Source organism: Ctenocephalides felis, unplaced genomic scaffold (assembly GCF_003426905.1).
Source record: "Ctenocephalides felis isolate EL2017-DRISC unplaced genomic scaffold, ASM342690v1 CF-g0.4_SCAFFOLD_01886, whole genome shotgun sequence".
Classification (NCBI taxonomy): domain Eukaryota; kingdom Metazoa; phylum Arthropoda; class Insecta; order Siphonaptera; family Pulicidae; genus Ctenocephalides; species Ctenocephalides felis.
The window spans coordinates 79,358,992-79,373,746 of record NW_020538040.1 but is presented as its reverse complement, the minus strand read 5'-3'; the positions used below and the strand labels follow the sequence as shown (position 1 = coordinate 79,373,746).

The 14,755-nt window shown below is 26.7% G+C and overlaps 1 protein-coding gene across 1 annotated transcript; it reads right to left on the bottom strand.

Annotated features, from left to right (window-relative positions):
- Positions 1-217: 217 nt before the first annotated feature.
- LOC113377214 (dystroglycan) lies at positions 218-14,435 on the bottom strand. The gene is made up of 17 exons (XM_026617448.1): positions 14,280-14,435; positions 11,651-11,863; positions 10,497-10,605; positions 9,856-10,025; positions 9,249-9,419; positions 9,050-9,172; positions 8,851-8,981; positions 8,196-8,364; positions 7,541-7,789; positions 6,530-6,882; positions 6,250-6,390; positions 5,975-6,180; positions 5,297-5,445; positions 4,794-5,024; positions 3,631-3,801; positions 2,083-2,719; positions 218-1,710 (listed from the first exon to the last, which is right to left on the bottom strand). The coding sequence occupies exons 2-17, from the start codon at positions 11,750-11,752 to the stop codon at positions 1,442-1,444; spliced, it is 3,381 nt and encodes a 1,126-aa protein (XP_026473233.1). The 5' UTR covers positions 11,753-11,863; positions 14,280-14,435; the 3' UTR covers positions 218-1,441.
- Between the last annotated feature and the right edge of the window lie 320 nt (positions 14,436-14,755).

Sequence of the window (14,755 nt, the reverse complement as noted above, 5' to 3'; positions counted from 1 at the left end):
CTAGATTAGATTATATATATTGTGCATGCATGCATGTATGTATGTATGTATGTATGTATATATATATATATATTACGACACAGCTGTGATTGGAATGATTTAGACATCTATGTTGAAGGAAAATGAAATGAAATTCATAAATATTTTATCAATTATATATTATAGCAAATATAGAATAGATAATATATAATCAAATTTTTCTAGTATGACTGTATATATTATGAAATGATTAAATAAATGAAAATGATCCTAAATATCAATGTTATTCACAAATTGTATAGAATACAAATTACATTATTGTTTTTACCTGTATAATGCGTGAGATATGCATAAAAACAATCATTTTCAAGAATAATCTGCCCATGCCAGCTTAATAGAAAAACAAATCCTTCAGTATCTCCCAGAGATTTATAAACTATCAGATTTATTCCCTTACACTCATCATCAATAACACAATAAGTTAGTGAAATAATTGTAGTTATTGCATTGGTCAAAAATAATAAGGGTTGGTTAAAAAACTCTAGGATTGGCTTCACTGACATTATTGATTAGCTCTGGTTAAAGAGCATCACTCTTTTTTGTATTATTATTTATTATATTAATATTATATATAATTTGTCTTCAAAGTACAAAACTTGAAAATCGTGATCTTGTGTCTTAGACACATTTATACATCTACGTAAAACAATTATCATTGGTCTGTCAACAATAAACTGCAAGATTTTAGATCGTTTGCATATTAGATTTTCAGTGCTAAGTACAGACTGCTTATTAACGTATCCAATACATCTGTCCAGCTTATTTACTGCTATATGCTGGCATCTTTTATATGCCAGTAAGTACAAACATAAGTCTATATAACTATTAGCTGCACTCGCATACTACAAAATTAAAATAATTAAGCATAATAACTACACATACGCGATTAAAATATAATATAAGATGAATTATATAAATGAAATAAGTTCATTATAAAAATTATTGTTACTATGATTAGATAAAGACCAGAATATGGGGATATGAGAACTAACATTAAAAAATAGTGTATAAAAAATGGCCTTAGGAGTACAAAGAGTTGAGTCTTATCTCAAAAGCTTATATGTTGTTATGAGTTAAATTTCTATATAGTAATTTTCAAATAAAATGTTGATTATGATCATATGAATAATATGAATCAGAGTAATTCCATATTCATAATAATGTCATAATAAACAATAATATATTAAACTTATATACATAAGTAAAAGATATGTGGTAGAATATTAATTAAGAAGAGCCTGTCAATGACAACCTTTTTCTCTCGAAAGATATAAAGTTTTTTTGATAAAATGCTTAATTTGAACATCAAATGTGTGTTACTACAGTAGAAATGTAACTCATCGACATATAATATGAGAAAGAATTCGTGGGGTTAGGACCATAAGAATATGAATCATGCGTACTAAGGTGGAACATACGGTGGTGGTTTCCTGTATGTTGGGGTTGGCTTTGGACGATTGTTTCGATTGGATTCCGAACTTCTAGAACTAGTAAATGGTGGAGGTGGTTGATAAGGTCCGTTATCATCACTGTCTGCATGCTGAGGAGAATCTAATCCCTTATATTCTGGTGGTGGATGCAGAGGTGGCTTTTCATCTTTCAAGATCAAAGGTGACTTGTTACTAGGATCTGGCTTCTCTTCCAACTCGTCTTGAAATATCACTGGTATTCCTAATTATAAATATTTACATGACGGTTAAATAAAATATTTACATTATTCTAAATTTTATATAATTAATAATATGAAATATGTCAAAATTATGTAAGAATTTTCATCTAAACTTAAGGAAAAGTTAGTGCAGGAAGTATTTTTCATAATTCCATATTTCATTAAATCAATAGAAGCGCTAATTTAGAGTTTTTATTTTTTACTTCGATCTGAAATATATAAATCAATTTTATTGGTTAACAAAATTGAACTGGTGGACATTTATCATCCTTGTAATATATTTATTAACCAAATAAAACTAACCAAATAATAAAAAATATATTATTTTACACAATAGTAATATGATATGATTAAAAATGAAAAATTTATTTTACCTTTATTTCTAAAACTTTGTCTTTCTTCTTCATCACCGAGTTCCATTTTACCTGTTCGTCGTTTTTTGTACAACAAACAAGCAATAAGACTAGCCAAAATTATCATGCCAATGATTATAATTGCAGGTATAACAAAAGTGATAAGATAATCATCATGATCTTGGTTAAGAGTAATTGTTGAATCAATATCAACAGATGTGTCAGGTGAATGAATATTCAAAAACTCCCCTCTACACACACCCGTAGGTGTCATTTTAGCAGATATAACAGGAAAATCACTACCCATTGTTTTTACCACATAGTGGGATAATGAATCATCCTCTCTCAGTAACACTGATTTCAACTCATCAATTCGATTCTGCAAACATTTTGTACCAGTCAGACTTGTGTTTCTCCACGCTACAATAGTTGATCCTTGTCGTATACTATCTATTTTGATGTATCTGGAGTCATGATCATTAAATAGTTCTGTTATTTTATCAACAAATTTTCGCTGCATATTGGCATTATTGATAAAGTGATCATAGGCAATATCAAGAGTAATTTGGAATTCAACCATAAAATCTTTCTTTGATGCTGGGTGTACAGCCACAACCAGTCCGTCAGTTGCAGTTAATCCTCCACGATCTTCACATACCTATTATCAATAAAACAACTTTTGTATTATACAAATCAATGATATATTAAATGATATAGGCAAATCCTGTGAATCAAGACTTAAATCGGTATAAAACAATATAGCTTCAAATTTTAAAATTTCAATAAAAGAATAAGTAAAATAGGTAAAATTTATCAAAATGTAAATTTAAGATATTTAAAGATGTACAAACTAAAATATTCTTTATTAAAAATGACTGATGATTCACTAACACAATATACAGCGCAATAACATATTACTCGGAGTTAGACAAAAACAGTTGTTGAGGTCACAAAGACAATTAAAGAGTCAAAAGAAATGATTAAAAATAGATTGATGTTTCAGAATTTGAAAATAAGAAGAATTACATGTGAATTGCAATATTAACTTATTCATGTAAATTTTGCAATACAACCAATTTCTAAAAACATTTAGAGACTTTAAGTTCAAATGCTCAGTAACTTAAAGATTATGTAGCAGCAACCAATTACAAAAATAATGTACTATTTAATTTATCCAAGAATGATAAAACAAGATTGATCACTTTCATTCAATAACAAGTGTAGTCATAAAGTTTTAATAAACATTGACAATATTGTAATAATAGAGTTCCTTCCAAATATATATAATGCTTATCTAAATAATTTGAACATCTATAAAACATTCATCTTCATATTTGTTAGATTTTAATGTTTTGAATAGATTCACTAAGAATTTATATGTATATAAAATTTAAATGCTTTGATAAAAGCAATAACACCATTATATCCATGTGAAATCAACAGTCATGGAAAGCCACCCTTGATAATCTAGCCCCCTTCTTTTGTAAGTTGTAAATATTTTGACAAAGTATGTATATATGCAATATTTATAAATTATACCTAGCATTTATTCAAATACTTCATATTTACCAAAAGATATTGCCGATGACCAATATCAGATGATGTAGGAATTCCATAGAATTCTTGATTTTTTGTATCAAATTGCAGCCAATGATTTGGTGCTAATGGAGCTCTATCAATATTTAACAAATACATTTTTAATGAGCGACCATTACCATCCTCTGGATCATAGAATGAATCCTGTATGATAAAACAACAATAAAAATATATTCGAAATTAAAATATATATTAAAATAATTTAAGCTAAGTTGAGGCAACAAAATCAGATTTACAAAAATTTTAAAAATCTTTTTTAAATAAATTTTTATATATTAAGGGGCACAACTAGTGTAACCGCCTAAAAAAAGGTGATTTTTGGAAATTTATATTAAAAAAACTACTTAATCATTTCAAAATTTCAGAAATATAATTATACATGTTTCAAGAATATAAAGTAAAAATTTTGCAGAAAAAAATTAAATATTTTTTAAGTTATCGTCGATCTCCAACGGCGCGACAAAAAAAGGCCTTTCACTGCTGCAGTGATTTTGGCCTTCTTACGTGGATGAAATTAAAAAAAAAAAAAATCTCGTTAAACTAGATAATATTGTCTGTAAAATGAACTACGATAAAGAAAAAAAATCAAAAATTGACAAAATGACGGCGTTTTTTTAAAAAAAGTCGAATTTTACCCAAAATTTTGGTCGTTTTTGGACTGCCAAAATTCGATTTTTGATCCGATCAAAAAATCGATTGTTTATTTTACGGAAAACTATATAGAACATGTAAAAAAAATTTGATAGTGATCGGATAATTTGTTTTTGAGTAACCGCAAATTCGGAAAATACTGTTTCGAGAAAAACGTGTTTAAATATTAAACGATCGTTATACTATATACTACATATATATATATATATATATATATATATATATATATATATATATATATATATATATATATATATATTCTTTAAATGGCTGTAACTCAAAAACTATTTAAGATATCGCTTTAAAATTTTGGTATGTTAAAGTTATAACCTATCAAAATATGGAAAAATTGAAAATTCGTTTTTTTGAAAATTTCAAACTAGTTGTGCCCCTTAAAACAAAGGCAAGACAAATGTTTTTTTTTTGTAAAAAACTAATTATTGTAATATTATTTAGTAAGACTATAAAAATTCAATTTTTTTTACCTCAGGAACTTTGTAAACAAGTAATTGTCCTACAGTTGCATTGAGATGATCTACTTGATTCCGGGGCATGGGTGCAAAGTTTTGTACTGGAGTCTTCGGAGGTGGTGGAATATCAGGTGAAGAACACGCACCCACTCCGCCACCCAGCACTGATTTCACACGTAATTCAGGGGCCATGGCACGCACTAGATCGATTGTTGGCTCAGTGCTGTCCACTGATTGACGTACTTTCTACAGATAAATGTTTAAAAATTATAAAGAAATATTTGGAAAAATAAAACATTCCATTTCAATGATTATTTTCCAACAAATCTTAGTTTCATTATATTCTACCTGGTATTGTTGGACAAAATATAATAAAATTTAAAAAAAATGTTATTCTACTTAAAAAATAATGCTGTAATATAAATCAATCTAGCTTAAAAATATTGGTTTATCCGAATGATCAGAAGTACAAGACTGTGCTAATTAAATTGATACTGAATATTTTTATTCATATTCACCTTTAATAAATTTTCAATTTCTTCCCTGGGGCACCTGTTCCGTGGTAATGAATCATTAGTCCACGTAATCTGTAATGGCTGCACTACCGTTTGAACATGGGTGACTATAATTTGTGAAAAATCAGGATCACCAAATACTTCAGCCAATCCTAAACAAAAACTTAATTAATAAAAATAAAAATCAAATTATGAAATTAGCAATAATGAATTGACAAGTGAACACAAATACACATTTTCACTACAAATCCAAATCTTTGTGTAAAACACATCTTTGGCGGATATTATTTTACTAGCTAATATTTCTACATAGAAACATAATGAAACCTAATACCCCAATATCTCTTAATTGTTTATTGTTTTGTTGAATTAAAAAGTGAAATAACCGGGCTAATATTCTATTATTTCATAATTATCGTCATAACATTTATATATATCATAAAAGAATCATTTTATAAAGAAAGTACATATAAAATTAACAATATAAAAATAGTCTGTTAGATTGAAAGCTTTTAGAATAATTAGAATTATTAATTTCTTTAGTATAGTTTACCTTGAATGAAATAAAGAGCTTACAAAATATCTCGGTTAAAATGAATACTACACTTTTTCTTTTATATGACAGTTTAAATTTCATCAGATTCACCTGTTTTGTTTTTGTATTACATATAAAGTAATTACCTTGTAATACTCTGAATCGTAAATCTACTTCAGTATTTTTCTTCAATCTTTTTTCTGACTGAACTGCTAATGTTATCTCGTGATTAACGGTTCTTCTACCTTTATGTTGCTGCACTGTTATCTCTAAAATATCGGAAACAGAGGCATTCTGCTGATCACTTGCCGTTATTATGTATTGATATCTCGATATATCTTCCTCAAGTGGTCTATTAAAAATAAAAAATTAGTTAATTTTAAATATACTAAATATAAGAATTTTAAAAATAAATACTAACAATCCATAAACTCTTCTGTTAGCTGGATCAAATTGAACCCAAGAACTGTATTGTAAAGGAGCACCAGTCATATCATGCATAGATAGTCTCAGATTATAGCCGTCCTCTGCATCATGAAAGGTATTTTCTGGTATATCAAAACTAGAATTTAAAAACATTATTTAATGTATATAATATTTTGTTACTTTTTTTCACAACAAACTTTCATTTTATATGATGCATACTTTATCAATTTAAGAAATGCATGAATAAACAGAACCTAATTATACCACTTCATTACCTGAAAGCCTTTCCAGCAGTGACGGGTAATTTTTGAAGCCTGTGTTGAATAATAGGTGCATTATCTTTTATTTCTTGACCTTGATTTGGTACAGCAAAAGAAACATGATTAGTAACTGATGGAAAAACAGTAGTGTTACTAAGGTTTTCTTGGTGATCTAATGTGGTTCCATAGATGTCTGGCTGTGTTGTTAAATGTGATGTGGTATTTTCAGCAGCATTTGATACATTTTCAAAGGATATACCCATATCAATTCCAGAAGTAAATACAGGTTGCAAGTTACTACTTGTAACAGGTGTCATGGAGATATTATGTAATTCTGTATCATCAGTTGTTGGAGTATGTACTGCACTCTACAATAAAAATATGTATGTATTATATAAGTACACATTACTTCGAAAATAGTCTACAATGCATTTTCATTGGATTCAAAAAATAAAAAAAGAACACCAAGACTTTAATTGCATGTTAGGAAAAAAGTCAAAAAAAAAAAACGAGACAAGATCTATATAATAATTTCAAATAAAAATCATGGAGAATATTGTGATCAGATTTTTTGTTAATATCTAGATTAGAGGAACATTTACCCAAAATAGGTTTTTTCATTATGAGCCTTAAGCAATAACAATTTTTTTATCTGACACATATACAATCATAATATTTTCCATATGATCATGTTTCAATTTAATATAATTAATGAATTATATATCTTGAATATTAATTTTTACAATCAAAATATATAATTATCAATATTAATAGTGTTATTCTTAGTTATTTATAATACGCATAGTTATTCTTAGTCATGCTTTCTGGTAAATAGTTTTTGCTTCTCAAATATGAAAACCATCCCATAGAAAGTTTACTTTCAGAGGCAAAGCAATGTACTCGTTCGCTGGCTTGATCACTTTTGTGTGCATCAACAAACATTTTATATTTCATCAATATGGCAACGTTTCTTTCAAATATTCTCTAAAGTTGCTTAATATTGATTAAAAAAACTAAGAAGAATACCTGTTGAACTGTGCTAGTTGGTGTATTTGTATCAATAACTGCCACTATAGGAACTATATTTGTTGCTTCGACAGTTTCATTATCTTCACTTCCCTCTTCATTATAATCATTATAATCTTCATTGCTCTTAGTACTAAGATCTATTTTATTGCTTGATAGTATGCTTTTGTTGAAATTGCTAACATTCAATGTCAGAGTATCTTGTGTTGCTAAAGGCTCTCCTCCTCCAACAAAATCATCAATATCGTCCTGTACATAGATAACATTTTATAAAAAAAAATTATATGTTTAAATTATTATATAAAAAAGAGTGTTTTACATCATGTGAATTAAATAAATCAACCAGATAGTAAAACAGAAATAGCAACTTGCTACACACAAACTTTTATATCAAGATGTTTTAAACATTTCAATATAAAACACAAAAAAATAAAATTGTAAATAAAAACTAAATAACAACAGATGTAAGCAACTGATAAGAAAAAAACAAAACAGTATAAATATATAACAAAAGATACAAGTACAAATATATAAAGTTTTTTGATGAAATATTAATTAGATTATACTGAATATCTTAACCAATTGCAGAATTTTGTTCAAAACATAATAATGTACAAATCACTACAGTATAAAATATTTAGGTGAATTTACTAACAGCAGGTGTTACTGAATTAACACTTCTAGCAGTTGTTAAATCAACAGCATTGGCAAATTTTGCAGTGACATCCTCTTCCACTCCATCACCATCAATGTCATCCTCGTCATATTCTGCATCATAATATTCATCATCCGCTGATCCCTCCAAATCTCGCCGAGAACGTTTTCTAAAATTTGTTAGCAAACTTTTAATTATGACGTTATAAGTTATAACAATGGTCAAAGAAAATCATGTTGCATTTGAATTTATTATTATGCTAAGAATAAATACAATATAAATGGACATCGAATTAAACTAATTAAAAAAACCTGTAGCAATGTAGTATTAGAATGCTAGTCCCTATATTATTTTATGGACTATTTATTGTCTGTATATATCAATATAATAATTATGTAAGCTATTTAATATTCACCAAATTAACTAATATTATTAATTTATTAATTATATATTGACAATATTAACCAAATAAATTGAAACTAACTGTAATTAACAAGCTATTAAGTGTTGTACTTTGATTGAATTAATGCTTAAATTACAATATTTTACAACTGCTCACAAGTTTATGAGTGAAAGATAAATTTAAGGGTTAAGGTAAAGATAGCCTTCTAAATATGAAGGTGAGTGTAATCATCAAAATAAATAATTTTCATACATTGATGTTTTTTCTGGAAATGAAGTAACAATCATCCACTTTATAAGTGGCACTTGAATATTAGATATATTTTTTAGTTGACTCACGATTGAATCATATTTCATCATTAATGCATTTCCGCTACAGCCCAGCTGCAATAAAAATCATCATGTGTCATTTTCATACAAAATTAAATTTTAAGTATTTAACTTATACTAACTTCAATTTGAATACTAGATACGGAGCTTTGTGTTGGTTTGGTATTTCCATAACCGTATTTGATGGCCTTTTGAGAAACCTGTTCTATTTCCACTGGTGATATATTTTTCATGGTAAGAACACTCTACAATAAGATCAAAACTATCCATTTATTTAATCTTTAAATTACATAATAAACTAAGTCAAAAGTTTCAACGTACACGTGGTATATTAAAATAATCCGAGAGTTTAGTTATTAATTTCACTCTATCACTAGGTATAATGTCTTCTAACTTTCCATCCACAATAAAATATAAAATTGTATTCTTTTTATAATCTGAACAGGATTTTGTTTTATATGAATTTCCATGGTGATTGCTTGCACTGCACACCTAAAATTAGCAATTTACCAATAATGAATACCTGCAAATATTCATGCTTTGGGCTTGTATAGCACATAACATTGTTGAAGTACATATCCCGCAACTTTTCATCTAAATATTAATATTGCATTTAAAAATGCTATTTACTGTTTATAAATATAATACAGTTTCCTTTAATAAATCATTATTGCGCAAATGACAAAATAATACATGCATTGAAATAAATCCCAAATGCAAAATAAACATATATTTCTAAATATAAGGTAATTGTATTTATTACTTATATCATCATGAATATTTATGTTGAATAATTATAAATTTATGAAATTTTGTACTAAATTTTAATTCAACGATTTAGCATATTTTTTATGTAAATTAAACATAGCATGCATAAACATTTTAAATTGCAAACATTCAAAAATTTTAATTGTATGTAAATGATTACCTCAATACTAAATGTGGTCTTAATAATTTCCTCAGAATTTGAATGAGTTATTAGCGTAATATTCAAGTTTTCAATGTCTGATTCACTGGGAACTCCTTGGAATATTCCTGTTGTGCTATCAAAGAGCAACCATTCAGGTACACCATTGATTTCAAACATAGAAGATTTATCTAAATTACAACATTTACTGTTATAAATTTATTTAAAAATATTCAGGATCGAAAATAAAATATCAAAAACAATAATAGTAAGAAAAATTTGAAATAATATTAATAAGAATTCTCAATCATTATTATTTCTCTAACATTTTCTTATTATTATCATTAAAACTACAATTGTCATTATATTCTTTATCATTTTCATTCATTTTTCTTATACATTTAAACAACTTCACTTTAAACAACAACTAAAATTTATTAGAAATAAATATTTTATATTTTTCTCATATAATTAAATCTCTTCAAATGCTATAAAAACAAATAGTGGTATGAACATTTTTAAAATGTGATATACATAGAAATTTGAATTACAGTAAGAGTAGGCGCTTTTATAAATGTAATTACCTATAAATTACATGTTATAAAGCAAGAATATATTATTAATAAATGACTGTACAGAATATTAGTCTGATCCTAACTTACCTGTTAATACATCCTTTGATATTGCTAAGGCTATAAATTTTCCTGCATAGGCAGTGATATGTGGAATTGAGTACTGAAGTGTACTAGTAGGGAGTTGCATAAAATTCACCTAAACAATAATAGATAATTTAATATTATAGTCTATTCATTATAGCACATATATAGCAGTGTCTATCAATTTGAATTGAAAAAAAAAATTAGAACTGATGATTCACATCTAGTGTTGTTCAAATACATAATATAAAAGAAAGTAAGTCCATTGACATAATGTACATATAATATAATAAAAACATATAATAATATATTGTTGTAAACACCCTCTTATTATAGGTTGCTAACCACTGATTTTATATTAAATTTCTAAGTAGTTGAGACTGAAATCTTAATATCTTCAAGTTCTAGCTAATATCAAGGGTTCATATTAATTTTTCTCAGACTATTATTGTACCTGACATGAACATTCTTTTACATTGTACCAAAAACCTACATCGACAAATCCCACTTTTGCCACCAAATGTTAGAAAGATTTTAACATAGATTGTTGGGTTTCCACAATTAAACTTTGAATTTCCGTTTAGAAAATAAAATATTAAGAGAAATTCGATACTCACAGAAAATAATGAATAAATGTTTAATAAAAACAAGAACAAATAATTTTTAAAAAGACGTTTTACAAAACTACTTTTTGGAAGATTAGGTTTTGGAAGGTGCTGCCGGTTTCGACAGCTGACAGTAGACTCCTCTGTTTAATGTTTTAAGAATTTAAATAAGACTAAAATGCTTAGTTAAACATAATTGCAGAAATCTTTCCAGAAGGATTAATCATATGTAAATTCCGCGATGTACTGGGATCCAAATATGATTCGTTTTTTATTACGTGTAATCTTTCTGATAACAAAATTTATCAGAACTCATTGATGTCCAATGTACTATTAAATTATTTACTAAATTATAGCAGTGATGCACAACAATTAATTTAATTACAATATTACAATTAATAACAATAATAAAAATTTAAATTAATGACAAAAACAGATAATTTATGTTTTGAAATATAATTTATTATTATCAATTATTATAATTGATCTTTTTCATTATCTCATATCATACTTTATTATTTGTTTATAAGTTAGTATTTTTAGTATAAACTGTACCTGTAAATCATCCCCAACTTCAAACTGAAAATCATCGACTGAATGAAGTGATTTTGTTTTGGCTATCAGTAGCAAACAAACCAACAAACACAAGGCTCTCATATTGAAAGCTGTTTATACAGAATCTTGCAACATATCAAGATATAGTATACATTAGATCTGCAGTTTTTCAAATACAAGCATACAAAATGATTGCATGGTTGAAAGGTTCACCTAAAAAATGTACAAAAATGTAAATGACACGATTATATATATAAGTTTTACATCATTATATAATACTGCATGAAGATGCAGAACTAATTTAAATGTTATTCTAACAATATGTTCGTTTGGAATAAGCTTTTTTATAATAAAATATACTATTTATTTTAATTTTACATTTAAAATTTATCATAACTCGACGTTTTATCAATTTGTTGTTTCACAATTTTTTCGTGCAATTTTGTGTGTTTTTTTTTGAAAATTTATTTGTATGATGAGTTTCTTTACATTTGTTTATTCTATGTTTCTTTTCTTATATACTTTTCATATATACATCACAATATATATTTGTTATAAAACAAATTTATTAAATTGGTTAGATTTATCTTTTTTTAACATGTTTTTATTTATTTTTGTCTGTAATTATGTATTTTTTATATTGTTTTAAATTGTAATCCTGAAATATTTAATTGTAGCACTGAAGATGGGTCAAATCAAGACCTGAAACGTATGTTTTCTGAATAAAAACATTTTCTTTCAATAAAACTGTTTTTAATTACTGGATGGATTCGCAAGAACAATTTTATCATATTATTTCACCATCTGAAGAAAAACCTCTCGCTTCATATATATATATATATATATATATATATATATATGTGTGTGTGTGTGTGTGTGTGTGTGTGTGTGAGTTTGTGTGTGTGTGTGTGGGATTAAATTTGATCATTGCAGGATTAAATCAAATTGTATTTAAGAAAAAAAAAGTAGATGTTCTGAACTCTAATTTAAAAAAAATATCACATTTTAGTTTATTTAAATATACTTTGGATTGGATTATTATTTATATAACAATTTGATTATAAATGTAAAAGTACTTAAAAAAAAAAATAAAAACTGGGACTGACTATTCTTTTTAATAATATGTCTAGAGTTCAACAGTAATACAGTACAGAACAATAATGCACAAAATTAAATATTTACTTGAGAAGTTAAGTAAACATTTAACCAACACTAAAAAGTGCATCTATCGATTAAAAATTCATTCTGTTATAAAATAATATTCAAATATAATGACCAGTTTTTATTCAGACATTTATCAAATTATTAACACAAAGTAATTAAAATGGATTTAAACTAAACTAGTTCACAGTTTTATTTATAGTTCATGATTGTTTATTTTATTTTATTTATTTATTTGAGTTTATTATGACAAAATATATATATTTTCAGTTCATAAATATATATAACTTTCATTTATTATGTTCGTGATTATTGTGTTAAGCACTGAAGTATAATCAAATGTCTGTGATATTTAGTAACATTTGTTGAAACTTGATGGATTATTAATATAACATGAATGAAGATGCCCGAATAAAAACTTTGTATGTGTGTGTGTGTATATATATATATATATATATATATATATGCATATTACACACTTGGGTGTGTGTAAGAATGTGTTTGTTAGGTTTTCTTAAACAGTTTTGATGTTAAAATATATGAGCCCAAATGTTCAGGGCAGTGGCGTCGGAACCAAATTTTTGATGGGTGGGCTCGTTTTTTTTTTTTTTTTTTTAGATGGGCAGCCAGTGGTCTCATTTTTTTTAGAGATATTAGCCCATATAATTTATTGAAATTGATGGGTGGGCTGAGCCCCCCCATCAAAATTCATGGGTGGGCTCAAGCCCACACAGCCCACACGGTTCCGACGCCACTGGTTCAGGGCAATACAAATATCAAACAAAAATGGAAAAATTTCATATGATCTTTATTATTTCTCTATGTTTCGACATATTATCCTATGTCATCTTCAGTGGCCTACGAATTGAAAAGAAAACAGATTACAAAAAAATTAAACTGTAATCAATGGAAAAGATAAGAAATAGTAAAGGCTGATATAGAAAAATAAAACATAGTGTGATATGCAATGAAAATGATAATAACTCATTTAAACATACATAAAATTATTTGATAATTCAAAAACAATATTATTTCCTCTAAGTTAGCAATGAAACTACATGAAAACTTGACCCACCTACTCTTATTGTTGACATATCTAACTTATGATTTATTGTACATATCTGCATATTTGTGGCTAATTATTTGTATGATTGAATAGCATGATTTTCAAAATATTTTTTTCCTTGGTAAATATCAATGTTAGAAGTAAAGTACATACATGCGTAAGTACTAATTAATTAATTAATACACACACACACACATATATATATATATATATATATATATATATATATATATTCATATGTGATTTAAGATCATTCATACATATATATATCAATATACACATACATATTTATCTATATAATATAAGCGTCCGTATGACTGTAGGGTGTGGGAGTGGAATAATAGAATGAGTATTTGTGCAATGAATAATGCATTATAATAATATTTTATATCTCTCAATTACCTGCTAAACTAAAAATAATATTATTTGCTGTGATATACACAATTTTACGAAAGACACATTCAGTCGACTTAATTCAGTCAAAGCACTCCATCACAATTGAAGTTAATTGATAAAAAAAAAACACATAACCAATTCACATACATCCCATCCCAATGCCATCAGCATCAAATCGTATATTAAACTTATATTTGATCTATGGAGTCGCCACAGTAGTGTCGCATTCGTTAAATATATCAACCCGGTCAAATACCTCGCCTGCATTTAATTATGGCGGCATCTTTTGAAAGTACCTATGATAAGGCAATCGAATCAGCAATAGGTGTAGATCCTGGCTTGCGAAAACAAATTTCCAACCAAATCATGTTCAATAATAATAATGAATAATAATAATATGTATATATGTTTCCTAGACAATATTACAATATGATATTCATATAATATGTACATATATTCATTTGATATGCAGTATGGGGCAG